General features: G+C 35.0%; 4 protein-coding genes across 6 annotated transcripts; 1 reads left to right on the forward strand and 3 right to left on the reverse strand.

The window, feature by feature from the left end:
* The first annotated feature begins 4013 nt into the window (after positions 1-4013).
* On the forward strand, positions 4014-5513 carry LOC132171392 (uncharacterized). Its single transcript, XM_059582700.2, has one exon. It carries the CDS (start codon positions 4491-4493, stop codon positions 5403-5405), a length of 915 nt encoding a protein of 304 aa, XP_059438683.1. The 5' UTR covers positions 4014-4490; the 3' UTR covers positions 5406-5513.
* Positions 5514-7045: 1532 nt separating this feature from the next.
* LOC132171364 (spindle pole body-associated protein) lies at positions 7046-11730 on the reverse strand. The gene is made up of 3 exons (XM_059582661.2): positions 11377-11730; positions 8393-8534; positions 7046-7561 (listed from the first exon to the last, which is right to left on the reverse strand). Exons 1-3 carry the CDS (start codon positions 11664-11666, stop codon positions 7469-7471), a joined length of 525 nt encoding a protein of 174 aa, XP_059438644.1. The 5' UTR covers positions 11667-11730; the 3' UTR covers positions 7046-7468.
* Positions 11731-14295: 2565 nt separating this feature from the next.
* WDR5B (Transducin/WD40 repeat-like superfamily protein) lies at positions 14296-16538 on the reverse strand. Of its 2 annotated transcripts, XM_059582490.2 has the most exons (3): positions 15805-16538; positions 15082-15386; positions 14296-14741 (listed from the first exon to the last, which is right to left on the reverse strand). In XM_059582490.2, the coding sequence occupies exons 1-2, from the start codon at positions 16459-16461 to the stop codon at positions 15096-15098; spliced, it is 948 nt and encodes a 315-aa protein (XP_059438473.1). In that variant the 5' UTR covers positions 16462-16538; the 3' UTR covers positions 14296-14741; positions 15082-15095. The 2 variants fall into 2 exon arrangements, with proteins under 2 accessions (XP_059438473.1, XP_059438472.1); XM_059582489.2 differs by lacking the exon at positions 14296-14741 and having other exon boundaries at positions 14977-15386.
* Positions 16539-18711: 2173 nt separating this feature from the next.
* LOC132172081 (F-box protein SKIP17) lies at positions 18712-25133 on the reverse strand. 2 transcript variants are annotated; one of them, XM_059583518.2, is made up of 13 exons: positions 24647-25133; positions 24022-24197; positions 23111-23305; positions 22920-23030; positions 22264-22349; positions 22065-22186; positions 20879-20943; positions 20727-20763; positions 20556-20618; positions 20393-20457; positions 20238-20312; positions 19875-20145; positions 18712-19198 (listed from the first exon to the last, which is right to left on the reverse strand). In XM_059583518.2, the coding sequence occupies exons 1-12, from the start codon at positions 24977-24979 to the stop codon at positions 19929-19931; spliced, it is 1545 nt and encodes a 514-aa protein (XP_059439501.1). In that variant the 5' UTR covers positions 24980-25133; the 3' UTR covers positions 18712-19198; positions 19875-19928. The 2 variants fall into 2 exon arrangements, with proteins under 2 accessions (XP_059439501.1, XP_059439500.1); XM_059583517.2 differs by having other exon boundaries at positions 20691-20763; positions 24647-25132.
* Between the last annotated feature and the right edge of the window lie 2486 nt (positions 25134-27619).

A 27619-nucleotide genomic window follows, 5' to 3' on the forward strand; every position in this document is an offset into this window, starting at 1 on the left:
TTCTTTTTGGGGACCGAATCAAAACCCTAAAATGTCAAAATCATTTGGAAAATATGTTTCATGGTCCTCACTACTTTTTTTTTTTTTTTTTTCAAACTACTTAAAAATTTTATTAATATTTTTTTTTTCTAGGGTTAGAATTGCTATAAAAATAGATCCTTATCTTTATATTCTGTTAAATTTTTAATGGTGCTGTCACGTTATACCTAATCGGAAGGCGACATGTATGCCCTTTAAGAAAAAAGAAAAAAGAAAAACAAAACAAAATGGGCCTCAAAAAAGCTGGTATATATTAGAGCAATGTAGCTCCAACACATTCGAACCGGAAATGGAGCTTTTGAAAGAAAGAAAATTGATTACCATGTGTTAAACCTCTCTGGATTAGGTATTTTTTTTTGAAAAAAAAAATAATAATAATAATTTTAAATTCTAAAATTTTATTTTTTATTTTTATTTTTATGTTTTTTCGAAGCTTCAATTGCATAGCAGAAAGTTTTGCAGCGTTGTCTTGAACCTTTCTACGGTTTTAACTCTTACGTATATTAGCCGTTTGCCTAACTATTTTTTTTTTTTAAAAAAAAAAAAATTTTAATTTTCTAAATTTGTACGAAACTATATATCAAATTTCTTTGAAAAGACAAGGTTTATAAAGACAAGGGGTTCAGAGCCTTATACAATAAAATAAGGCTATAAACTAAGAGTATGTTTGGAATTGCATTTGATGTTTTGGCTATTTTAAAGTTTTTTTGACCTTTTAAAGCGCTTTCAATTTTTTTTACCAAATGAATATTTTTTTCTTTAAACAGACCTTTTAAATGTTAAACGTACACACAAACAGGCCATAGGAAGCATATAGAATGAAAACGTAAATTAATAGCCTGTTTGAGATTGTGTTTGATAAACAAAGCTTTTAAGACAAAAAGAGCTTTCGGGCAAAAAGTTCATTTTTAAGCTTTCGCCAAAAATGCGTTTTGACCATTTTTAAGCTTTTTGAACCCTTAAAAGGACTTTTAATTTTTTTACCAAATGGGTACTTTTTTTTCTTTCAAACAAACTTTTTGAGTGTTAAAGACATTTTTAAATCCTTCAAATGTAGTCCCAAACAGACCGTAAGTATACCTCCCTGAACCATTTGGTTGAAAAGCGAACAATCCACTTCACACCATATATCCAATTTCATCTATTTCTTTCTTTACATTATGTGGTTAGCGAAAGCATCATGTATATTTCTTGTGTCATGTATATATTTTTTTGTCTTTTTTATTTGCAAGATCTCATTGTCACGGCCAAATAGTGTTATGTATTTTTCTACTCACAAGTCACACAACAATTACGTCCTTTGGTCTTAGCCGAGTAATTCCATAAGTCTCTCTTATGTCACTTTTGTGTCTCTAAAAAATGAGATGACTTTTAAAATCACAATTTGATCAAAATTCAATATTGATCATTTTTGTTTTTCCATTCAAATAAAGGAAAGAAGAAAAATGGACCAATATTGATTAATTACAAGGTCAATGGTGATTTTAAGAGCCGTATCATCCTTAAAGAGACACAAGAGTGAGTGACCAGTGCCGGCACAATGCTTAGGCAAATTAATTAGGCAATCACCTAAGGCTCCAAATAAAAATAAGGCTCCAAATAACTATAGTATAATTAAGTTTCCTTTTTATAAAAAAAAAAAAAAAATTAGAGCCTCAATTATGATAAAAAGTTAGTCAATTGTCTTTAATTAAGGCCTCAATTATGGTAAAAAAATAATATCATGACAAAAAACTTAGTAAGTGCTTTTAATTAAGGCCCAATTACGGTAAACATAAATACAAAAAATTAAATTATAAGATTAACTTGAAAGAATGAAACAAACTATTTTTTATTTACTATTTTGACTGTGCTGCATGGCCAAAATTTTGTTTGTTAGGGGCCAAACAACCAAACACGGTTAAAACACCTTATAAAAAAAAAATTCTGAAGGGGCTTTGATTCTTATATACATTTTTAACATAATATAAATTTCTTACAATATGTGCTCCTACAATTCAATTTCTAAAAAATGGCATATATCCTTTAAACATGTGAGAAAATTATGTTATTAAAAAACATATGTAATTCACTTTAAGTTAAGAAATATATGTCAGTTTTTTGGAGGTTGGGTCGTAACTCATAAGAGTCCTACGACCCAGTTTATAAGAAATTTTTACCTGTAAAAATAAGGAATATGATCCTCTCATTTGAACTGAAGAATATTCAGTTAGTTATAGTGGAGGAATATTTTTGTCTTTTCATTTTTTTAGGGGACAGAAATACTAGTTCACTATAACTAATTGAATATTTTCTAGTTTATTTGAAATGGAGAGGATCTTAACCATGCCTCAGAGTATTGATTATAGGCCACGTTTCATTATCCTTAAAAACAATAATAAAATAAATAAAAATGGCCTCGTTTGAAAATGTCTTTTAACCGCCTTCTAAAATGTTTTAAGGAAAACTTCACAAATTCCTTCTAAACTTTCACGCTTTTGGCATTACTCTATCAATGTTTAAAAACTCTTAATTTAGGGTATTGAATTTTCAATTTTTTGCAATGTCCTCTCTCCGTTAATTAGTGTTTTCCGTTAAATCTGGTAAAAATTCTTAAAAAACACATATTTTTTATTATAAAAAAATTACAAAGATTTAGACAGTGGTCAGGATTTAAATAAATTTGCAAAAATACTTACGCCTGAATCTTTGCATTTTTTTTAAACCATTTTTTAAAAATAAAAAATATGGTTATTTTGAAAATTTTGACTAGATTAAACAAAATATTCTAACGGACAGGAGCTATTGCAAAAAATTGAAATTTTGATACCCTAAATTAAGAATTTTTAAACATTATGAAGATAATTTCAAAACGGGTAAAAAGTTCATCAGAGTTTTGTAAAATTTTCCCAAAATTTTATCAAATAACTCATAAGCTTCCACTCAAATTAGTGCCATTTTTTTAGGGTTTCTAATGCCCTTCATCAAGTATTAACATTACCAATGGGTATAGCTACTTAATTGGTCCCTCTTGGGTACCCCTTTTTAAATTCCTCTTTATTTTCTTGGACTCTATTTAGCACTTGAGACAAGTTACTTTTAATGATGTAGGTATTTGGCAGGCAGAAGTTGTTGGTCAAGGATGACTGCCGCTATTAATAGAGAGGAATGGCTAATTCTCATAGTCCTCAATGCTTTTTCAGTTTATCCTTAATTTAAAGCATGACACTTGAAACCTCTCCTTACCTTTTTAACCCATTTAAAAATAAAAAAATAAAAAATTCTTTTTATTTTTTAAAGGCCCTTTTTGGCAATGGACCGGATAGGTAATTTCATCCCAACCATTTTTTTTTTTTTTTTTTTTCACAAAAAAAATATAATTGTAAAAATTATTGGAGATCCTTCTATAAACAAATAAACGGTAGTCGCGGGTCCATTATTTCATAAAGGTAAAATTGTTTTTTTTTTCTTTTTTTTTTTAAGTGAAATGATAATTTTACCCTTGAAATAAGGGACCGATCTCTCTCCAAAGACAACTCCATAATGTTTTAGAATAGTAATACTATTTGATCATAATTGTGCATTTGGCACTAGTAGAAACAGTCCAATAAGTGCAATTGATGGTAGACAAGGAAAGCTTCAAATCTATCTCTGTAGTCTGTAGAATAATACCCAAAAACACTAGAGAATTTGCCCTGCTTTCCTTGCTGAAATCTTTCTTTGTTTTTTTGACCATTATCGTAATATTTGTCTTACTTGGCAAAGGTGACATTAATTATGCAAAAGTAAAATTCCACAGTGTGGGAGGTTTCAAAAGTTGGCGTTTTAGGCTTTTAAGCTTTGGATTTTTCAGCTCTCATGCATGTGTTGTGTCAGTTAAAGGAAGGCCCATCATTATTCTTTTAATTATGGACAAGAATAATAAAAAGAAAGAATATTATATTTTATTTATTTATTGGTGTGGGAGAGAAAGATTTAGAGCTTTTTTCTTTTGTCTATGTAACGTAGCATCATAAAAGAGCAGAGCCAAATCCAGCAAATACCCAGTAATTGCCGTTTCTTCGTATTTCCCCACCATGTGACTTAGCAAGCTGCTGTCTCTCTCTCTCTCTTCATTACCCATTCTTCCTCTTCTTTCTTTATTATTTCTAAGCCTATTTTTCTTTTGAGTCATCTTGGACTTGGCAGGGACTTTGCCAGTGAAGCAAATCTGAGTCTTCTCTGTCTCTCTTGCTCATAGTCAAGTGCGGGCTACAAAAACGAGACACCCAGATCAAGTTGATGTGCTGAGAAGCTGATCTTGAAGCATTTGGGTGATGGGTGCTTGAATTCACCTTCAGTGATTTGAGGTAGAAGACCCTTCTCTTGTATCCGTTTTACACTGTCGACATTCTCTTGTTTTTTTTTTGTTGCTTTTTTAACATTATAGAGAAATCGGAAAGAGAGTCTGTTAAGTGTTTGGTTTTGGTACCATGAGGGACTTTCCTTCTTGTTTTGGTGAAAATGGGGTCCAAGTTGCTGATTCATCGTCTTCGAGTGCAGCCAAAGCTGCTCAAAATGTGGTTACCTGTTTGTATCAGTGTAAATTGCGAGGTCGATCTTGCTTGATTACTATTACATGGACCAAGAACTTGATGGGTCAAGGCCTTAGTGTTGGGATTGATGATTTGTCCAATCAATGCCTCTGTAAGGTTGATATAAAGCCATGGCTGTTCTCTAAGAGAAAAGGGTCTAAGAATTTGGAGGTAGATTCTAGTAAAATTGAGATTTTCTGGGACTTAACTAACGCCAAGTTTGGTGCTGGGCCGGAGCCGTTTGAGGGATTTTATTTAGCTGTTGTGTTTAACCAAGAAATGGTTCTACTTCTTGGGGATTTGAAAAAAGAGGCATACAAGAAGATTGACACCGACCCTGTTCCTGTTCATGTTCATTCCATTAATGCCACCTTTGTTGCCAAGAGGGAGCACATTTTTGGGAAGAAGTTTTATGGCGCAAAGGCTCAATTTTGTGATAAGGGGCAGATGCACGATGTATCGATTGAGTGCGACACTGTTGGGCTTCATGACCCTTGTCTTGTGATCCGGATTGACAGCAAGACAGTCATGCAGGTGAAGAGGCTCAAGTGGAAGTTCCGTGGAAACCACACCATTTCTGTTGATGGCCTTCCGGTTCTAGTGTTTTGGGATGTCCATAATTGGCTCTTTGGCAATGCTATGGGCAATGCAGTTTTCATGTTCCAAACATGTCTCTCAGCTGACAAGTTGCAGGGCAATCACTCTATTTTCGATCCCTCCGTATTAACTTGGTCTTGCTCTCAGCATATGAGCGATTCCCAGTCACGAGGTCTTGGTTTCTCACTGATTTTGCATGCTTGGAAGAATGAGTAGAAAGTGTATTTTTTTTTCTTCATTTTTGAGTGTTGAAAAATACTAGTAGCTGTGGATTTGATAAAAAAAGATGTGATTGAAATACAGTAAATGCGAATTACTTGTCCATTTTTCCTTTTCATTTCACTTTCTTCAAGTAATTCAGTAAGTTCAATTGCATACACAAGTCAATCTTGCTTGTTTCAATGCTGCAACTGAGGATTCTTGTTTTGATTGTTCACTGAAAACTGTTTGTGGGTAGATGATCTCCCTTCCTTTCCCCCATCACTGTAATTAACAAAGATTGGGAGCCCTTTGTTTCAAAAAGAAGAAAAGAAAAAAAGAAAAGGTTGGTGGGCATTTACAATATATGCATACCTTGTAGTTGCAGGTGTCTAGCTAGATTTCTGGCATGGGATATGGACCGTACTTTTGATTGATACAGATATTGAAAGTTCTCCAGAATCCACATGTATATGAGCGTTGTGATGTGAGAAGCAAATGGTTTGCACCATCTGAGGCTCCCCTTAAAAATTTCTGGGTGCATGACAGAACCAGAATTCTGTATTCTACCATGAAACAAAGAGCGGTAGGAACCAATTCCTTATTAAATGAGTGGAGGCATGAAGGCTAACTAGTCTTATCAACGCTTTTAAATCATTTTCCTAGGCCACATGCCACATGCCACATGCTACTTGAAAGCCCTAGAAAAGCTTCTAATGCATTAAGACAATGGTGAGATTACATAAACTTGGGAACAGATTGGTTGGTGCCACCATGGCCCATGTTAATTGGCATGGTTTAGACCATTGATGGATCCGGCTAATAAAATGGATGGTAAAGATTGAATAATAGCAATTTTTACTCAAACGACGTCGTGCGACACAACGTCGTTTGCATCCTTATCTTCCAGATTTCTCTCTTTCATTTGCAGAGCAGAGTATATTCTGCTTTGCATCTGATACTTGTCCTAAAAGGTACCATCTCAATCCATTCCCCCACCTCCAAACAAAAAAGGAAAGATAGAAGCCTTTTTCAAGTAGAGGTTTCTCTCTCTCGTCAATTCATCACATTCTTAGTCATTGGTGATACTCTCACTATATTTGTGGTTGAAACAATAGGGACATACTAAATGATCATCTTGCAACATGAGTGCGAAAAGAGAAACTGAAATTTGAGGAAGAAACCTATGTAATGCGGGAAATGGATCATGTGTAAATTTGGTTTAAGGTGATACTTCTCAAAGCCAATTAGGGTTTGGAGAAGGAAAGGATTTTGCTTCAGTTCAACATGTTGAACTTACTTTGCTATGGTCTGAGTGATAGAGATGCTATATACCCTACTTTCAATATATACAACTGCACAAAATTTCATAATTTTGAAAGGCAATGTGCTACGATGATTAATGTTTCAAAGCTATCCATGCTTGCAGATTTCCCTTGCAATAATATAAACTCTAAATTTTCTTCTATCCTTCTACCTTCTTCAATGTGATCTTTAATGGCCAAGACTTATTACACATTTCATCCCAAATTCTGTCAATAGTTATACTAGCATCAATTTAAATACAGAGTATTTACATATGGAACTTGATTACTTGATTAGTAGATGCAATTAAAAGAAAGGGAGAAAAATCTTCTTGGAATTGTTGGATACATAGCAAGGAAATTTAAGTTTGCGAGGTAGGTTGATGGGCAGAAAGTACAGTAAGCCTAGAAAATGATGTAAGGCTTTTGGGTAAGGAGAAGAGAAGCATTCTGAGAATGAGCTGCTCGCAAATTCAATGCTATAACTTTGAAACTTGACCGTTTGGTTACAAGATGGCCTGCAATAAGCTAATCTCAATAAATGAAAAAACATTGCACATTCAATAACAACATTTCTTGAGAATTTAACTTCTAGAGTCGGAGGCTTACCTCCCCCCCTCCCCCCACAAAAAAATAAAAAATAAAAACAAAAGGGGAAAGGAAAAGAAAAATCATAAAACTATAGGAGCAGAAAGACTTGTCAGGACTCAGAGCATGTCTCTGCGTGAGAGAGAGAGAGAGAGAGAGAGAGAGAGAGATCCGGCAGCAAATTGAAGTTTAATTTGATTCATTGCCTCTTCCAAAACCAAATGTGTCTTCAACACCATTTGTCACCCTCCTCCTCCGCTCAGAAATCATCTCTGAATATGCCTAACAAAAGAGAAGAAACTTCAAAATGCAATTCCTTCCTCTAGCCCCAAATTACTTTCTAAAACGCCGAAAGGAAAGAAACAGTAGGTGAACGTGTTTCTAAGAGTCCTCAGCAGATGGATCCTTCCCTCTAATTCTCAGTAAATAAGAAGGTTGATACAAACGTTTTAACTAGAGAGTACTCACAATGAATCAGCAAGATAAATATGAATTAATTAAGCATCTACAAGATGCAGCACATGGTTTAGTAACCTTTTCCAGATGCCTCACTGCCATAGATTTTTGGGAAGCAGGACACCAATTTATTAAAGGGAATCGCCCATATGCAGGCACCAAACAACTTCCATATACATGTCAAACCATACATGTAAATAACCTAGTCATGCAATATCCTCAGAAACTTTTCCTCAGTAAACATTATTTCAGCAACTAGCAATCAAGAATCATAAATCCATAACATCAAGAAGCCCTTTCAAAAACCAAATAATCTTATACATAAATGGTTACTCATTATTTCAACAGAACCATCTTATTTCCAGAGAGTATGACATTAACTTTCCAATTTTTCAAGTTTTGAATTAACTATTATCATTTGAAGTGAAAAGGGAGCATGTGTGTGTGAGAGAGACTCCAGCTATAATATAGTGTTTGCATTCCCTCCAAATGACTAAAAAGTTTTTGAAATTCAGTATAAGAAGAAGAAAATACATCAGGCAGAGCAAGAAACATACAATAATCAATAAGCAAGTGCATGCTCCAAGAAACGAAAGAAGGGGGAGGGGGGGGGGGGGGGGGGGGGAGAATTCATAGACTAAGAGAAGATGCTCAAACCTTTGGATAAGAAAACAAAAAGATGTACCACCATGTGCATATTAGTAACAGTATGACCACTGTGACTACTATCGAGTGCAAGATTAACCAGCTACTAGCAATCACTGATACTCCAGTTAGAACTATCGTCCATGGTTGACACCTGGCAGCAAAATGGAAAGGAATCAAATCAAATAATACGGCAAGCACGGATACCAAAGTAGGTAATTCAAAATACAAGCCAATTCCTTTTATTTTCAAGATGTCAAATTGCTCAATTCAACAAAAGTTTTTTATTTTTATTTTTATAAGTAATTGAAATATCATTTAAAGCGTAAGACGCCCTTAGGTACGCAGGAAGTATACAAGAAAAGCTAAAAAAAAGAAAATCATGATAATTAATCACCAAAAGAGAAACAAAAGCTGCTGACCAAAGATACAATGTATTGAAAATAAATACTTAATCTCCTCTAAAGTCCCCTCATAAACTTTAAAACTTCTATCATTCATTTCCTACCATAGACACCACAAAAGGCACAAAGGCATCATCGTCCACATAGCAGCACTCTGAGTGTTGCTAACAATCCATCAACAAGCATACAAATTGACTACTCGTCTAAGCATGACCCAAGACAACCCAATACGACTGAAGAAAATATTCCAAATAGCACCAGCAACCTAATAACAAAGCAAAAGATGGTCCACAGACTTCCCATTCCTTTTACATAAACAACACCAATAACCACAATGGCGTGCTGCTTTCGGAGATTATCCATGGTAAGGATCTTTTCGAAGGCTGCCGACCAACCAAAAAAGGTCTCCCTCAACGAAACCTTAGTACACCAAACACTTTTCCAAGGGAAACAAACTCCGTCATGACAACCCATGACATTGTAGAAGGATTTAACACCAAGCAACCCTTTTTTGGAATGAGGGACCCACCACAGCTTGTCCTCTCCTTCCCGTCACATTCTCGCTAAATACAACACGCTGAAAAACGAGGCAAAGGCTTCCACGTCCCAAACACTCTCGCTAAATTCAACAAAAGTTATTTGTTTAGAACATTACTTAAACATACCTGCTAAACAATTCGTACATGTTTATTAGTAGTCACTGTTCAGGATCTCCACTAAACTTGTACAACATAGTGGCTACTCTATTTAGTTGCCCAAAAGTGGAAGAAACGAAAAGAAGTTTTGGATTCCTATAACTACCATTTTAATCCCAGAGAGCTGTAAGATCCCCTAGGAAACAAATGAACCATAATGCCAATGTTTTCCATGAAAAACCATGATGTTAACATGAAAATGTATAAAACTTTACCAACACATATTAAGTGGCGTAATTGATCCTTAGGAACTCATTTGACCTAAAGTCATATATCATTTCATAGTTAATATACTTATTTGTTAAGATAGTCAACTTCCATTTTGTCTGTCCATCTTCCACTAGATTCATCTAATGGTTAGCATTGTAAATTTATAATTAGTTCAGGCTGCATTGTTGTGTCATGAAAATTGACCATTGGCATTCGCATAAAAATTCATGATGCAAATCTATCATCTTAAATAGGACCGAGAAAGAAATTTGGAGTCACCGCCTATATCAATAGAGCATGGGGTTACTATTATAATCTCAAGACTTGCTATCATCTCAAGTTAAATTACTGTGTCAGTAGCTGTCACATAAAAATTGACATAATTCAATGGGGTGAACTTAGACATAAAAGTGGACAAATTGTAAGAAATTTAACATTGAAGAGCCCATTGCTATAACAAGTTGAAGCAACACGTAACCCAAAAGTTTAAGCGAATAAGGTTGGACCCATCAATGTTGCTTTAGTCACTGACTTCTGTTACTATTTTCAAATATGAGACTAAATCTCGCTATTACATAACCACTCACAATGTGAGAATCTCAACAGCTTGTTTGGAATGGAGGACTCAAGTATTCCTTGAAAAAAAATAAAAAAACTTATATTTAAATTTTTCTATCACTTTTTTTTTTTTTTCTTCAACATCATGCTCAATAGGAGGCAAACAAACTTTTATACAATGGGTGTTGGCTCACTTGCCTATCGAACCATTGGTTCTGTTACCAATTACAGAATCACTAACTTTTGATGATTCTTAACACACATAACAGAATCAAATTTTTATGAAATCAACACAATTAATATGGAGGAGAGTCTCACACAAAACTGATTCTTTTTATTCATAACAAAATTATTACTCTTTCTTTGTGTGTGGTAGAGGCAAGATCACACCCTTACTCTCTCATACAATAACCCTAAATAACATAAGATATATACAGCTTTGATCTAAAACCAGAATATTATCAAGTGTCTTATATTCACACTAAAACAATTAATTTACTAGTAATAAATTATTAAATAAAATCGGAAGCAATAAGCTCATTGTTTGAATTCAACTAGAGCAACTAAATTGGTTTAATTTCCTATACAAATCAATTTCCAAGGGATTTCCATACATGCCCTCGTTGTTTCAATATACTGGTGGTTCTAGTCAGTCATCCGGGACATAATCTTTTTGATAGATAATCAAGCTGAGGCGCCCCTAAGTACACAGGGAATATGCATAACAAACACAAAAAAGAATCATCCGGGACATAATCCTACGTCTTGAATTAACTAAAGCCTACAACTACTATGCAATCAAATTCGAAACAATGGGAATTGGAAGATTTGGGCTGAAGTGTGAGCCTTAAGATAATTATCATCATAACCATTACAAAAATAGGCAAGAATCCCAATTGAAAGTAGTAAACAGAGTCGAAAACTAGTACGGCCTAGAGGGTACACCTAATATCCATTCATAAACTCAAAGGCATGATATCGAAATGTAAAATGATATTTAACATAAAATACAATAAATTAGCCAAATTTGGAAAGAAACTTTGGAATTACAATAAAAGATGATCACAAACAATGAGGGTTGGGGAGTAATTCTGAAAAATAAGAAAGACCCATCAAGGGAAAGGCTCACCAGGATGGTTTGGTGTCCCAAACAGAGTCATATTCTAGAGAGAGGTAGTTCATATACCCATCCATATCATCAACCGCGCCATTTTCATCCAAGAAAATAGACTCTTTTGGTTTTGGGTCATTTGTGTTGCTTCCAAAGGCAACGGTTTTGCTGGGAAACCGTAGTGATTTAAGAGTCGTCGAGGAGCCGGGTGGGCAGAATATGGGGTTGGAGAGTTGAGTCTTGGAATGGGAGGTACAGAGTCGCAATGAAGCAGTTAACGAGGCAGGGAAGAGAGATAGAGTTCCCATTTTGCCGGCCTTCCGTAGAAAGTTGAGGAAATTCTGTAATAAATCACTGATATCTGTTTTTTTTTTTTTTTTTTTCATCAGCTGAGAAATATATTTGTATGGCTTGGAATGGAGGGCAGCAAGATCCTTGTCCTTGTAAATGGTAGTTTTTATTATTATTATTATTTATTTATTTTGGTTAGCAGCTTGACCGGCGTCGTTTTGGAAGGAGAAATACATCACATTACCGGTATTTTAATGTGTGTGGTGTAAAAATAACTAACGGAGTTGATGAAAGTTCAAAGACCAGAGAATTGGATGCACAGTTTGGTTGTGTGCAGGGGGATGATAGACCTAGCTCCAAATTCATGTTTGCAATGGAAGATCCGGAGCAAAGATACTGGATTTTTTTTTTTTTTTTTTTTTTGACGAGTAAAGAAATGCTATGGATACTGAATTTCTATTTTTTACCAAGAGATAGATATCAAGATGATGTGAAGCTTATTTATTGGAGAGGATTAAAATAATTAATAAAAAAAAATGTTATGAGTACCAATAAATAAGCTCTACATCATTTTGGTACACTCATTTTTTGGTAAAAGATTTGGTACGGATAGTTCTCAATAACAACTACCAACAACCAACACAATTACAAAAATAAAAAATTACAGAATCTAAAATACAATGACAAAAGGTAAAAAATAAAAATCTAATATGAACAACAGCTCCAGAATGGATCTCGAAGGTCAAAAAGACCATTTGTAATACCTTGGTACAAAGTTTGTTAAGATTAGATTTGAAAATCTAGATCTAAATAAATAAATAAATAAAAGTCTTGCTTTAACTAGTTAGTAGGTGAAACTAGGCTTTATAAAGCTCCAAGTAACTAGTCATTTTAGAGGTAATAACACAGATGTGGCTAGCGCTTAATCTACTAATTATCCCATTTCAAAATTTTTATTTTTATTTTTTTTTTATTTTTTTTTTTAAAAAAAAACTACCATCCATTATTCAATTCTTCTTGCACTTGAAAACCCACCCACCACTTTAATAGATTTTAACCTTGTCATCTCATCCACGTTGAATTTTGAAAGACCATAAAATCAGCTATGATTTTGAAGTTGAGAAATATCCAAACTTTCAAAAGCTCCAACAATTATCTACAAATTTTAAATTCAAATCCCTAAAAATTAGCTAGTTGAGCATTATTGAATTGGATCAGGATCTATTGAAATTCCCAGTTTTTCGAATTTTGAATTCAAGTCGTCTATTATTTTATTAGTAGTAGGATACGTGGTAGAACAATGACCCTTGAATGAAAAATTAAGGGCCTAAATCTGAAATTTCAGAAATTGGAATTCCCTTAAGAATTTAAGTGGATCTAGATCCTATTGAACTAGTCCACCTACAACTACATCAAAACACACATTACCTTGTTTTCTCTCACTCAACTCTATAACACATTAATTCTTTTCATTCTCTCTCAACCTTCTCCCAAAAAAAAAAAAAAAAACCATCGAGAACCTTCTCTCTCAAACTTCTTGATCCAAAGTAAGTATTCTTGGAACTCTTATTTTCTTTTTGCTCTTTAGATCCATCAAACTGATTTAATTATGAGCATTTTTTTATAATCATAGAAAAGCTGAATTATTTGAATTGTACAAGAAGTTTTCTTAATTGCCGAAACATGTAGTGTAGGTGTGTTATAGTCCAAATCACTTTTTATATTACGTGATTTCTGCTTGCATAATGTTTTCTGAAGGATGAGAATATGTGCCCTCAATAATATTTTCTATACTTGAAAATGTAAAGTCTGATTCATAATTTTTCCACTTGAAAATAACTTTCTGATAAAGGAATGCATAGTTTGTGGTCAAGTCCTCTAAACCCATCACCAATGCTAACTTATAATGTAAGTTAGGCTTTAAGTTGGAGTGTTACACTAGTTATAAAGGCCCATAATGGGGGTTGTGAGTATCAACAAAGGAAATTCATTTTAACTTTGTGTTCATGACCAGCTTACGAGGGAGCTGAAGAAACTAAGATGTAGTTATACAATTACGGAAGAAACATCATATGGGACAATGGAGCAAGAACCACCAAGATCAAATATTTTTGAGGTCTAGATCTAGATTTGAAATTTTTAGTAGACCAAAAGGGCTCCATAAAAGAAGAGATCTGCTGCTGGAGATCAAAAGGAGCAACAATGCATGGGGTACAAGAGTGAGGGAGGGGGTTGGTGGATGGTTAAGCGGCAGCCGGGGATGAAGGAGGAGGTTGTGGGTTTTCAGTAGTTCTAACCTCTAATAACCCAAGCAAAAGACTAGAAAAACTAAAGTTAAAAAAAGACGGTAAAGAGGAAAACATAAAAACTGTGGTGGGGAGATGAGGAAAGAGCTGATTGAGAGAGAGAGTGGGGCTTTTCAGTGTTTATTGGATGCTTTTTTTGTATTTTTAATTTAAGAGGACTATAGGGAAGAATCTTTCCCTCTTATTCCAAATGGAAGGGATAAAGAAATTCAATAAAAATGCTTAAAAAAATAAAATAGAAAGCGACCCACTGAGCTAAAGCATATGCACAAAAATTGACATATCGAAAAACTTTCAAAGCATTCACAAAAACCTAAGCTAATATCAGAACTAATATATTTACTGAATGTTATTAGTGTTGGGGATGTCTTTCAAGATAATTGAGGTTTCCATCAATCAGGCTTCTCATGATTTTAGCCTCATAGAGGAGCACATGACCTCAAGTGCTCCTCTATGAGGTTAAGGCCACAGGTTTTTGTTGCTCCATTGTTGGCTTGTTGCTGCCCATGAAGAACTAGTTGTCTACTAGACCATTTCCAGTTACTATTCGTATTCCCTGGAAGAGATTGTCACATTAAATGGAATATTTGGCTTGTATCTCATTCTGACCCTGCTTTTGTATTTATTAGATGTATGAAATTATAAAGCATCACTTTCTTAATGGATGCAATCCCCTTTCTGAGTAGATCTTGGCGTAAAATTATGGTCAAAGCAGCTAGGATGAAATTGAAAAACATGACAATAGCAACAACCAACATCTTGCACCACCAACTCGTTGTAATGAACCTGCATCATATGAGACTAATTATGCTGACTATTCCAATGATGAATCCTTTCTCAACATTGTTCCTTCAATCGTGTGTGTACATATATAAAGTCCAGTACTTTTTCTTACTTTTCTTTGTTTTGGGAGGAAAAATGTTAAAACAGCCAAAGGAGGAGAAAATAGAGAAACCCAGAACACAGAAAACCAATCGATGCCTCACATTCACATGCAAGTGTTGTGGAAAATCGGTGAAAAGATATGAACATAGAAAGGAACTTTACATTGACATGTAATTCATATTAGGAAAAAAAACAAACAAAAATTGTTGTATAAATGAGTAAAAGAAGGAAATCCACATACAGTTTGATTAAGAATCATGAATCTTGAACCCAAATCCTCACAGTTCTATCAGCCTCAAGGCCTGCAGAAGCAATCTTGTTCTCAGTTGGGTGACAAGTAACAGAAATGACAGTATCAGTGTGGCCTTCAATTTTCTGAACCATGGTTTTCTGCTGCAGATCCCATAAATAAATACAGCGATCCTCTGACCCACTAACGATGTATTTCCCATTTGTGACAGAAAATGTGGATGTTAAGCAGTAAGCCCTATTCACATGCCCCGAGTAAATCTTCAAAAACTTCCCTACTGAGTAATTCCACAACTTCTGCACCAATAATTAACAAAGAACAAAAGAATGTTATATCTGAAAATGGTAGAAAAGAGAGATAAAACCTCAACCCCCTAACACTAAAAGAACCAAAAGAATCCACATTCTCATTTCTTTCCTTCTTTCTTTCTTTCAAAACAAACACAAAGGGTAACATTAAGCAGTCAGGTTATCAGAACAATTGAACACAAAAACTCTTTGAATTTATGCAATCCCCCTTCAAGTTCCATTATAAACCACAAAAACTCAAAACTTTTTTCCTCTTAATTAAACATGATAACGCAATTGGACCAATCTCAGAACGTTTACAATCCAATTAACAAGAAATAAATAATTTACACTCTTAAATTATTCAACTACAATGCTTTCTAACGCCAAAAAAAAAAGAAACTGTAATATAAGTTAAAGAACTTACGAGGGAGTCATTGAGCGTGGCGACAAGGATGAACTTGCCGTTGGGTGAGAACTTAGCGAAGGATACGGCGGGGACCTTGTCGTCGATGAGCGTCTTGAGCAAGGTGGCCTTGGAGGAGTCCCAGATCTTGCACGTGCCGTCGTGGCTGGAGGAGACAATGAGCGAGCCGTCCCGGTTGAAGTGCACGGAAGTGACGGGCATGGAGTGGGCACGGATCGCGTGGAGGCACTTCCCGGTCTTCACCTCCCATATCCGAATCGTCTCGTCGAAGGACCCTGAAACGATCAGATTCGACTGCGGGCTGAAGTTCACGCAGAAGACCAAGTTCGAATGCCCCCGCAGGGTCTTCACGTGCGCCGACTCGCTCGTGGCGGCGCGGGCGTCCCAGATGCGGAGCGTGCGGTCGTCGGAGGCGGAGCAGATGTAGTGGGAGTCGGAGGACCAGGCCAGGTCGGACACGCCCTCCGAGTGCCCCACGAGGCGGTGCACGAGGGAAAGGGACTGGGCGGTCCACACGATTAGGGTTTTGTCCAAGGAGGCCGAGGCTAGGAGCGTGCCGTCGTTGGAGAATTTCACGCACGAGACGGCGCGCGTGTGGGCGGTCAGGGTTTTCAGGTGGCGGTAAGGTTTGTAGGGAGGGGTCGCGCCACTGGCCATTGGGAAGGGGTGTGTCCGTGTGTGTGTGTTTGCTTTGGCCTTTGGGTAATTTTCGGAATAGAGCTTCCACCGTGTGTATATATATATATATATATATATATATATATTCTAATTGAAAAATACTTGGGGGGGTAGAAACAAATTTTACAAAAGAAACTTTTACAATGATTTGATTTTTAAAAGTTGAATTTAAAAGTTATATATATTCAGTCATGTTGTGCCACATCATATTGTAAAAATTTTTTGTAAATTTTGTTTGTAAGCCTAGCATTCCTCATTCTAATTTGAAAAGCTATTTTCTCTCAACTAAATTAGTTAAATGGATAAATATAATTTAATCACCTGAAAAAAGAAAAAAAAAAAAAAAAAAAAAAAGGAGTCAATAATCTTTTTTTTCAAATTATCACATAATTGACAATATTCACAAATTTTCAATTGCAATCTAAACTACCAAAAATTGTCAATGTCTTCCTAATGATGAAAATACCCTTAATCAAATTAAAATAATAATAATGAAAAAAAAAAACTAAAACTAAATAAAATTAAAAAAAAAAAAAAAAAAAAAGGAGGTTTAAAAGGGAGTGGGATTTTTTTGAAAAAAAAAAATATTATTTTTGAAATTTTTTTTTTGTGTATGTTTTTTTTTTTTTTTTTTCTCTTTTTAAAAAAAATTTAGGGTATTTTTGTTTTTTTCTTTTCCACCTTATGGGTAGGGAGACATTGACAAAATTTTGATAGTTTGGAAGGAAAACATTGTCCCAGTTAAAAATTTGGGCTGAATGATAATTTGAGCAGGTATGTGGACTTTTTTCATTTTTAATTAATATTTTAAAAATTCTTAACTCATTTTTAAAAATTGTGAATTTTTTTAAAACATACTCCCTTGTCCCTTTTTATACTGTGCTTTTTTTTATTTTCAAGCCACTTCCCAATAAAAACGAGCATTTATTAAGAGCATTCACAATGAACTCTTTATATTTAGCTTTTCTATAAAAATTTAACAAAATTCATGAAAACACTCATCTAACAAGCTCCCTTCTCTACTTCATATTTAATTCTTGTCACTATCCCTACATTCGAAGAGCCAAAAAGTTACAGTTCTATAATTTTTTAAGCTTATTTTTTACCCCCCTCTCTCTTGATTGGTTTAAAACTAATAAAATAATAATATTTAACTAAAGTAAAAAAAGATATAAAAAGTTTAATGTTTGATTCATTTTAAAAGTGTCTCTCTAAATTTAATAAAGTAAATTTTTCTCCTCAAATTTAAAGACCATTGTGAATGTTCTTAGCCTATCAAATTGCAAACGGATGACCAAAATTTAGTTAAATATTTCCACAACTTAACTGTAAATTTTCCAAGTGAAAAAAAAAAAAAAAGAATTAATCTCATTGCTTATTCTTATAGGCTGAATTTAGAATACAAAGCTTGCTTTTCTTTTGGTCCAACTTCAATGAGTAGATTGCTTTCCTTTTGGTCTAGCTTGCTTTTCATTTGATAGTTTAAAAAACCTTGTGCTTTTTACTTGTTTAAGGACACAGACAGTTTAACAATAGATTGGAGAGATTTCTATCTCAAACTTATTATTTTGTATTCTCTCATCTTTCTTAAAAATCAACCATTGAATATGTAGAACCCCACATGTGAAATAGGGATAGATCTAAAAGTTGATTTAAATAAAAAAAAAAAAAGAGAAATGAGAATACAAAATAGTATCTCTTTCCTCCCTGTCTGAAGAAAATTTGTGTCCAATTAGGACGGCAACTTAGAGATACAAGCTCACTTCAAATAAGGCATATTACTTGGTAGTTGGCACCATCGGTTGAACATTACGATTTCTCAAGTATCAAATAGTGAAGGGGAAAATCTACTACCGAATACAATCTAGTAATGACAGCGCAAATCAACATCAATATTACACTTCATAGCAACTTCGAACGCTAATTTGCTCAGAGAATCTACTCGTATCCTTTTTTTTCTTTTTAATTTTAATTTTCATTGAGATCGTCTCTTAATTAATGATGATTACTCTGCTTCAACTCTAAAAGCTAAGGCAAAATAAATTGAATCACTGCTACCCGAAGAACCATAACCCCATTCCATTTCAAAGACAACAAAAAAAAAAAAAAGTATACATTCTGCCAACACTTCCATTACACCATATGAACGTATTAATGTATTATTTATCAATATCTACTGGCAAGGATGAGAAATAATTGCAGAAAGCCGTAGGATAATCCAAGTGTGACTGATAAAATTGGTATTAGCATATGACTATCATATTAGAGGAAGAAATATAAAGTAGTAAACAATCTAATGAATATACAAGAGATTCAACCATCATTTCATAATAGTTACAATTACTAAAAAATCATGTAAGGCTCTCTTGATACCAATTGAAATATAGACAGCTGAAAGCATCAACACGTACCCTCATGACTAATAAGCATGCTTGACAACAAATGAAAATTTCCGGGGAAATGATAAAATTAAAAGAAAAAGGTGGTGGGGGTGTGGGAGTGGGGTGGAGAAAGGCCTTCCGGGTGGCATTCTAGTCTTTGTAAATTGGAGAAAAAAAGTACCCGGAAATGGGCACCATAAACCAACCTGCTATTTTTGCAAATTCGAAAATCCTCATCCAAGAACTGCTATAAAGTCAAGGATGAGATGGCCCACACGGTCCATGTATGAATTTGTCAACGTCGCCTCAGCATGCGCTCCATAAAAGCCTCCTCTCTAGTAATTGAAGTAAATAAGAGCACGCTGTTAGAGATGCAGAAGCTCATAAATGTATGTAGCTCAGACAAAATACAAAAGACCAAAAAAGAAGCTCATATGAGTTTCTAACATTTTACAAAACGGATATAAATTTCTTCCGAACTGGGTTGGACCAAATTTCTCCAAAGCCAGTCTTTAAAAATGCTGTGTTCTCTGAGCGTGTGCTATTAAAAAAACAAGTGTTTCTCCTACGCTAAGAGATACATAACACTTTTAAAAACGGGGTTGGAGAACACACAATACATTTATACATACAAAACATGGCTGCAATTTAATTTATCAAACTGTATCACATTTTACTAACTAAAGCCCACAGATATTGCAGGACAGATGTGCAATTATTATCTGCACTTCATGGGAATAATAATATAAGCAACTCCTGACCACTGACCAAGAAAAAAGAATAATGCTCCTACAAAATGCAAATCTCTGGTCCTCAATAAGCCTTCCCTGAATTAGACTTTTGTATTATGAACATGGAAAGGTGCTACTTAAAAAGTGATCCTGAGAATACAATTTATAAAGCTAAGAAGCTAACACAACTCCAAGTACTACTAAACACAAATCCCAACCTCCCAAATGACCAGATTCCACGATTTCCATATGAGAGAGAGAGAGAGAGAGAGAGCAGTACCCAGTCCCTTGAGTGGCCACAAATTTCAATCGTCGCCATAAATGGGTATTTCTCCTACAGCATCAGAAAGTCCACCTCATCTGAGCTTTCCTCATAAATTACGTAACTGGCATCACGCCCGTCCTCATTACCACTACCTTGATCACTGTTGTAACTGCTCTCGGATGAACTCAAAAACATTGAAGCATCTGATGTATGACTGCTAAGCTGCGATGGCAGAAAGACCTCAATATCTTGCATACTGTCAATCATTTGATCAATATCAACGAAGCTGCAACACAACCCAGAATGCCAGACAACAACAGTGTCATGCATGCTTCCAAAAACATTTCATCAACCATAATACATGAAGATTAAACCAACCTTCCTTCAGTTGGAAACTCGGCCAGCAAACACATCTCAGGCCTTTCTGCCAATACCTGCTTTATAGGAATGACTCTGCAAAATATGAACCAACATTAGCTTAAAAAAAAGGTCATACAGTTATGACATAAACAATCCAAACGGAGAAGCATTACCTAGAGTTGTAGCATCTGTTATACCAGTCACCCTCTGAGGCTAAACCTTCCTTATTGGATATGTCCTATATGAGGCAGTAATCAGAATTAGACGAGAAACTAAACATCAAGCCATAACGCCAAAATTGCATAGAAAGGTTATTATAAATTGCCGTCCACCCACAAGATGTTTGAGGCACTTAAAATCCCCTGCAAGAACTGCTGTCAAAAACCGCGCAACCTCTACCTGCACAGAACAAATCTGTGTTTGAGACAGAGAGTGGGAAAAAAAGAGAGGGAGAGGGAGAGATCATAGTGCCTCTTTGAGATGCATGCAGTCCCGTAAAATCAAGACCTCAAGCAGATTCCCACCCACGCTGCTCCCAAGGTTCCTAAGGATTAAAAAGTTAGTTTATCTAATAAGACAGTGTATGTAAAAGAGATGCTTTAATAACAGTAAATATAGAATGATTCTCAAGAGGTCTTCTCCATAGAAGATAAACAGACCTTAAAAAGCCTCCGGTGATCGAGTATGATGTAGAAAAATCAATGTATCTTAGCTTCCGAAATCCCTGCCAGAAAGATAGATTATCACAAATTTAACTCAAAGATGTTCCCTGTAACTAATTTAGAACCAAGTTTTTCTATTCATATTAGGAGCCAAAGTAATTACCAAGAAAATCACCAATTAAACAATATGCAGTGAACGTTGAGCATGATACATCTAACCAATAGATTAAGAACGTAGAAGTTCATTTCAAAGCAATGGATGTGTCTCAAACCCTTACCTTCTATATATATATATATATATATATAGAGAGAGAGAGAGAGAGAGAGAGAGAGAGAGAGAGAGAGAGAGAGAGGCTAAGGAGTGGCCAATGTTAAATGAGGAACATTCAAATAACACTTGATGGCATGATTGATAATAGCAACTTATAAGACCTAGATGAATTCTAAAACGATCACATATATAAGATTCACCTTTACATTTTTTCCAATATGAATACAGATCGATTATCTAAATTGTAAATTTTATACTTGGTCTTCATCACTCCATGTATTCTGAGATTTATATGTTTCTCAATATGGAGCAAATCCATTACGTAGATTGCAAATTTATACTTCCCATCTAATAAGAAAAAGTGTGCCACTACTACTATGTTTTATTGGTGCACTCATATAAGAAGTTCCAAAAGGGGAGAAATATATATTAAACAAAAATTGACTGGAGGGAAAATACAAGAAATTGTGGTCCAACTATATATGCAAGATTACTTTAGCTAGAAACCCAACTTGAAAAGGAACAGTATATGAGTACAAGAAAAAGATTCCTGATCCATGAACTATCAAGTGAATTCAACAAAGTATGCTCAGACGTGAAGGAATGCCTAATTTTCCGGTCAGAATCTCAACAGAACTGTCTCTGTTCTGGATATCCGACATCCTACAAGCCTACATTTCATCAAGTATGCCCCTAAAACTCAAGAAAAAAGAATTCCTTCAACTACATGGAGTCAGTTTGCATGTCCTTTCTAGTCATAATACTCATTTATTTTGCGTTTACTTGCTACTGTTGCAATATGAAACCACACAGAGCCATTAACAAGATTCAGGGCATTATCACATGGAAAAAAATCTCAAAAACCAAATACATACCCTAGATCTTTAATTCCAATGTTGCCAAGGAACATACCTTAACAAGTATGCGAACTTTATGATCTTGGAGCTTAAACCCTCTAAGCGCCAATGAAGTCAGATGAGGACAATTGTTTACCAGATCAATGCAGGTTGGTGATTTCAAACTGTCATCCCTGCCTGATGTTCAGAAAACACATGGTAAGCAGATTTATATATATATATAACAGTACATCTTTATGAAGGAGATACTACACCTGTTTTTGAAGACTCAAAGAACAGTCGCTCTATTAAGTGACAGTTTGCACTCACTGACATCAATGTTTGCCTCAATTCAACATGACTATTCAATTCAAAAGAAAATCATTAAAAGTGAAAAAATAGGTTATTAAAGAAATAAGAAAATGGATATATACTTTATAAAGGACAAGAGATTGTGCTCATTACAAAACTAAAGGACCAATCTAATAAAAGAAGGCATTTATTAAGTGAAGTTAATATACAATGTATTCTTTAATTGAAAATCAACAAATTCAAGTACTCAAATTCAGAATGAACATCATCAAAAGCAAGCTTGTAAAAAAGATCAAGAGTAGCCTAAAATAGAACAAAATTCAGATGACATTAGACAAAAATGCATATATTCAGCATCCAAAGCAACCAAGACGTTACAAATAAAAGGCTATCTGCTTACACACTCATGCATCTTCCTACACTGTAACAACATAGGCATACATTCTATTGTGCAGTAGCCATGAGCTGATGCTCAAATACCTTCTTATAGTGTTCTAAATCAACAAGAATGCAGAGAAGAAAGCGTTGGCTCAGAGACATCTAAAGCCAACAAAATTTAGATCAAGTGCTTAAACCAGCAAGAATCAACAGAAGCATGAATCAGCTCAAAATCACTTACAGGCCAACAATTTCCAGATCAAGGAGAGATGGACAAGCCGACAATGCCCCACAAAGTGATGTGTTATCCATTCTTTCAATATTGTAAAGGTGCAATCTTCTCAAAAGAGACCTTACAACATGAAAATGAAAATATTAAGAAGAAAACACCTATAAACACCAAATTTTAAAGTGCAAGGATTCAAAAGGTACCCTGGAGCAGCATTATCAGCAACTAAAGGGCTCAAGCAGGATCTAGTAAGAGTCAATGACTCCTTCCCTTGTCTTGATCTCTTATCATTCCAGGAAAAGTTAGATACATCCACAGAATTTCTGATGGTATAAACCAACGGCTGACAAGATCCAGGTGAAACCGTTGGGCCCGGAACTACACCAAGCTTAAGAGACCTGGATAATCCAAAAGAGGCATAGAGAAAAAGCACAAAATTACCAACAAAAAAAAAGAACCAACACATTTCATTGAATAATTAAAGCATACAGGGAGACAGAACAGCTAATTGCTCCAAAAACTTGGGTAGTCAACCGGTACACATGAAACTTTCTATAACACTTTATGGTCATCTGCAATGACTACTTTAGAAACTAAGTAGAGCAACAGAGTTTCACAAGATCATCAAATGGTAGGTCCCCATCATCCTTCCCATTTATATTAAAATAGACCTAATTAAAGTGACAGAAGTATAAACTTAGATCACAAGATGTTTCAATTCTGGTTTTCTCATTTTCTATTGGACAATGAGGGGACTGGAATGGAAATTAGCACTTATGGACACCAGTGCCAATAAGATGGATTAACCAAGTAACCATCCAGGCCCAACCAAATGATAATGGTTTGCCCTCTATGGAGTTAAAGTTTCTAGTTCAGTTCAGTCAGTTTTCAACATCTGTGCGATAAACCCCAACATCGCTTAAGTAAACATTTTACCAGGAATTTAAGCCACAATTCACAAAAAAAGAGTAACTATTAAGTTAATCAGAAAAAAAAAATGCAATTAAAAACAAACGGAAACAGGAAGCACATATTATAATGACACCGAGATTCACATAGGAGTAAGAAAATACAATGGAGCATATGAAGGATATTTTTAGCCGAAAATTCTTACCGAAGGGCTTTTCCAGCACGGTGGATCATTGTGGAAACAACTGCATTGTTAACTTTCGGGACAACTGTTGTCAAGTCAATGTTAGCATAGCATGAAGGATCCCTGGCACACTTGTTGAACAGAGAACATGTGGCCGCTGCATAGCATAGGCTTTGCGTATCGAGCATGGAAAAGACCTACATCACCACATAATACTCTCCACATACTTAAATAAATCATCATAAAAATGCACCAAACAATTATCATCACGTAAATGAAGGGTGCGAAACATACAATTTTTGATTTATCAATAAGCGTAACTAGAGACCTTGCTTCAAAATTGATATTCGATGCTAAACAAGTAACTACTCTATAGCCTCTGTAAGGTGTAGATTTATAGAATAGTTTCGGCATCGCCGCAAAATCAAACTAAAGATCGATCAAGACCATCATGATCACCAATTCCATCAAGAATCTACATTCTAACCATCTATCTACAGCAACACATTCCACATCATAATTTCTCACCCACGCATTATTTCAATATCAATCTTACAAAAGCACATTTCGCGGCACCTATAGAAATTGCACATAATCACACGAAGCAAAACGGAGCATTGCGAAATTGGGGGAGAGGATCACATACTTTGATGGTGAGGTCGGGAGGGAGGGCCCAAGCGAGGGAGTTGTGCTTGGAGGCGCGCTTTCGGGCAGAGCGGTTGGCGGCGCCGAGGAGAGCGGTGCCCAACCGGAGGGCGCGGTTGATGAGCAGAGTCTGATCCACATCACTGGATGCCCGGGAGTCGAGGAGGCGGTCGAAGGAGAGGTCGATGGAAGAGGGAGAATCGGTGAGGGCTAGGAAGGCTTCTAGAAGGTGGTCCGTGTGGTCCATTTGGTTGAGCGGAGGTTGGGGCCTGGGGGTTTGGGAGGGGCAGGGACGCTTGGCCATGGAGGTTGGGCTGTAAAGGAGGGCATCCATAGCGGGTGGAGGATATCAGAGAAAAAGCGAGAGAGAGAGAGAGAGAGAGTGATGAAGTGCCACGTGGCCGTGTACGTGGGTGGGATAGTGGGTTGGGGGGAGATCGGGTGGCGTGATGGTCGATGTACTACTCTGTGTGATTGGATCAGAGCTTCTTCCTGGAAATATTTTATTCGGAAATTGGAGGTTGGAATATGACGCCACCTTCTTTTTCTTTTTTATTCTCTCCCTTTGGTAGGGGTGTCAATCCAGTTTCTCAATTTTTGGCCAAAATCAGAACTGAAACCGGGGTACCCCGGTTCTCAGTTTTGGAAAACCGGAACCGGAACCGGGACCCCGGTTAACTGGGGTCCAGGTTCCCGGCCGGTTCCGATTTTACCCAGTTCGGTAACCGGTTTTTGAAAAAAAATTAGTGTTTTGAGCTTATTTTAGGTATTGGGCCTAAAATAAGCCAATTATTTTTTTCATAAGTTAGCTCATTTAAAAAAAAAAAAGTTATTAATCTTTTTGTCTAAATTAAAGAGGCTTTATTGTGATTGTTCCAAATAATTAAAAAATAAACCTAAAAAAAGCCTAAAAATCATAAAATAAAAATAAAAATAAAAATCAATGTTTTTGCCTATATGAGCCTTAGAAATAAAAATTCAAATTTTTTAAAATACCATAAAAATCATTTTAAAACCTTCAAAACCGGAAAAGTGAGAAACCTAATTGACTAAGGTCCTAAACGCTACGTAAAAGACTAAAAGAATTAAAAAATATTAATATATATAATATAATAATATATAAATATTATTTAATAAAATAAGACCCGGTTCCGGTTTTCCCGGTTTTTACCGGGTGCCAAAAACCGGGACTGGAACCGGGGTCCTGGTTTTTTTTTTTTTTTGGCAATCGGAACCGGAACCGGTCCCCGGTTTCCGGTTTCCCGGTTTTCCGATTATTTTTGACACCCCTACCCTCTGGCAGTCATACTAATTTTTTTTTTTTTCTTTCTTAAAATAGTTTTTAGGACAAAATGTACAATAAATCACTAAGAGCATTCCCAATGGAAGAGCCAAATGTTACTTTTATCTAGAATAGCTCTTCAAATGTTCAAAAAACCTCCTACATTGGATGAGCCAAAAATATATGTAAAATAGATATTTGATTAGAAGAGCTAAAAAAAAAGTTAAATGTAGCAGCACTTTTTAAGGGAGCCATTTTATTTTTTAGTGTTTCTCTCTCCTGCTTTATCTTTTTCCCAAATCTTTTCTCACCTTTTTTTTAGAAATATAGTTAATCGGATGTGGAGACACTTAAAAATAGCTTAGCTAAACTAGATAAAAGTGAATTTTGAAGAGCTATTTTACATAAAAATATGTAAAATATTACTTTTATCTAAAATGGCTCTTCAAATGTTTTAAAAACCCTACATTGAATTAGCTAAAAAAAAATGTAAAATAGATATTTGATGGGAAGAGCTAAAAAAAAAGTTAAATGTAGTAGCATTTTTTAAGTGAGCTATTTTATTTTTTTATTGTTTCTCTCACCTATTTTCTCTTTTTTCCAAATCTTTTCCTACTTTTTTTTTTTCTCCATGTTCTTTTTTTCCCAAAACTTTTCTCATTTTTTCTCTCATCACATGTTTTCTTTTTTCCAAAAATTTTCTCACTTTTAATAATATTTAAATGATATAGATAAAAATATAGCTAATCGGATGTGGATGCATTTAAAAATTCATTAGCTAAACTAGATAAAAGTGAGTTTTGAGGAGCTATTTTGCATAAAAATTTGGCTCCTCCATTGGGAATGCTCTAAGAGCAAGTTAAATTGTACATTTATCTAAAATGGCTAATCATATTTGTAAAATAACCTCACATTAGATTAGCCAAAAAAAAAATGCAAAATTGATATTTTATTAGACTAGCCCAAAAAAAAAAAATGTTACATATAGCGACACTTTTCTCAAGAGCCATTTTATTTTTTTATTATTTTTCTCACATGTTTTCTCTTTTCCCAAAACTTTCTCCTGCTGTTTCTCTTCCACATCTCTCTTTTTCCAAAATTTTCTCATACTATTTCCCTCACCACATCTCTTTTTTGCCTAAAAGTTGAAAAATATGATATTTAGGAAAAATACAATCCTTATTAAAAAAAATATTTAAAGGATATAAATAAAAACATAGCTAATCGGATGTAGAATGCATTTAAAAATTCATTAGCTAAAGTAGATAAAGTGAGTTTTGAAGAGTCATTTTGCATAAAAATTTGGCTCTTCCATTGGGAATACTCAAAGAGCATCTTCACTGAGCTTTTTAAAATTCACTTTTAACTAAAATTTGGTTAAATTCTACGAAAAAGCAAGCTTTATCAAGCAGTCTATTATCTCCGTCAATTTTAAGGTTTGTCAAACCTCTCCCCACATTTGGAGAACAAAATTTTTTCTCTACTCCATTTTTTATGTTTGAGGTAACTTCACTTTACACGCTTGAATTACCACGCGATTTGACAAGTCTCCTGAACTTCAAAACCTCTCAATTTGAACCCATAAACTTTCAATTGCAGTCAATTTGAACCTATCCGTGTCCCCAAGAGGTAGCTCAATCGGCTAGGACCACACCTAATGAAGCGGTGGTTACTAGTTCGAATCCCCCTCCC

Source organism: Corylus avellana, chromosome 1 (assembly GCF_965113065.1).
Source record: "Corylus avellana chromosome 1, dhCorAvel1.hap1.2, whole genome shotgun sequence".
In the NCBI taxonomy this organism is placed as follows: domain Eukaryota; kingdom Viridiplantae; phylum Streptophyta; class Magnoliopsida; order Fagales; family Betulaceae; genus Corylus; species Corylus avellana.

Coding starts and splice junctions, on each gene's coding strand:
- LOC132171392 (XM_059582700.2), top strand. CDS start 4,491: ATGAGGGACTTTCCTTCTTGTTTTGGTGAAAATGGGGTCCAAGTTGCT.
- LOC132171364 (XM_059582661.2), bottom strand. CDS start 11,666: ATGGGAACTCTATCTCTCTTCCCTGCCTCGTTAACTGCTTCATTGCGA. Junction 8,535..11,376: donor TGGGACACCAAACCATCCTG/GTGAGCCTTTCC, acceptor TTTTGCTGCCAG/GTGTCAACCATGGACGATAG. Junction 7,562..8,392: donor TTTTGTTTTCTTATCCAAAG/GTTTGAGCATCT, acceptor CTCTTTTGTTAG/GCATATTCAGAGATGATTTC.
- WDR5B (XM_059582490.2), bottom strand. CDS start 16,461: ATGGCCAGTGGCGCGACCCCTCCCTACAAACCTTACCGCCACCTGAAA. Junction 15,387..15,804: donor CCACGCTCAATGACTCCCTC/GTAAGTTCTTTA, acceptor TTATTGGTGCAG/AAGTTGTGGAATTACTCAGT.
- LOC132172081 (XM_059583517.2), bottom strand. CDS start 24,979: ATGGATGCCCTCCTTTACAGCCCAACCTCCATGGCCAAGCGTCCCTGC. Junction 20,944..22,064: donor AAGTTCGCATACTTGTTAAG/GTATGTTCCTTG, acceptor TCTTTCTGGCAG/GGATTTCGGAAGCTAAGATA. Junction 20,764..20,878: donor ATCACCGGAGGCTTTTTAAG/GTCTGTTTATCT, acceptor TTTAATCCTTAG/GAACCTTGGGAGCAGCGTGG.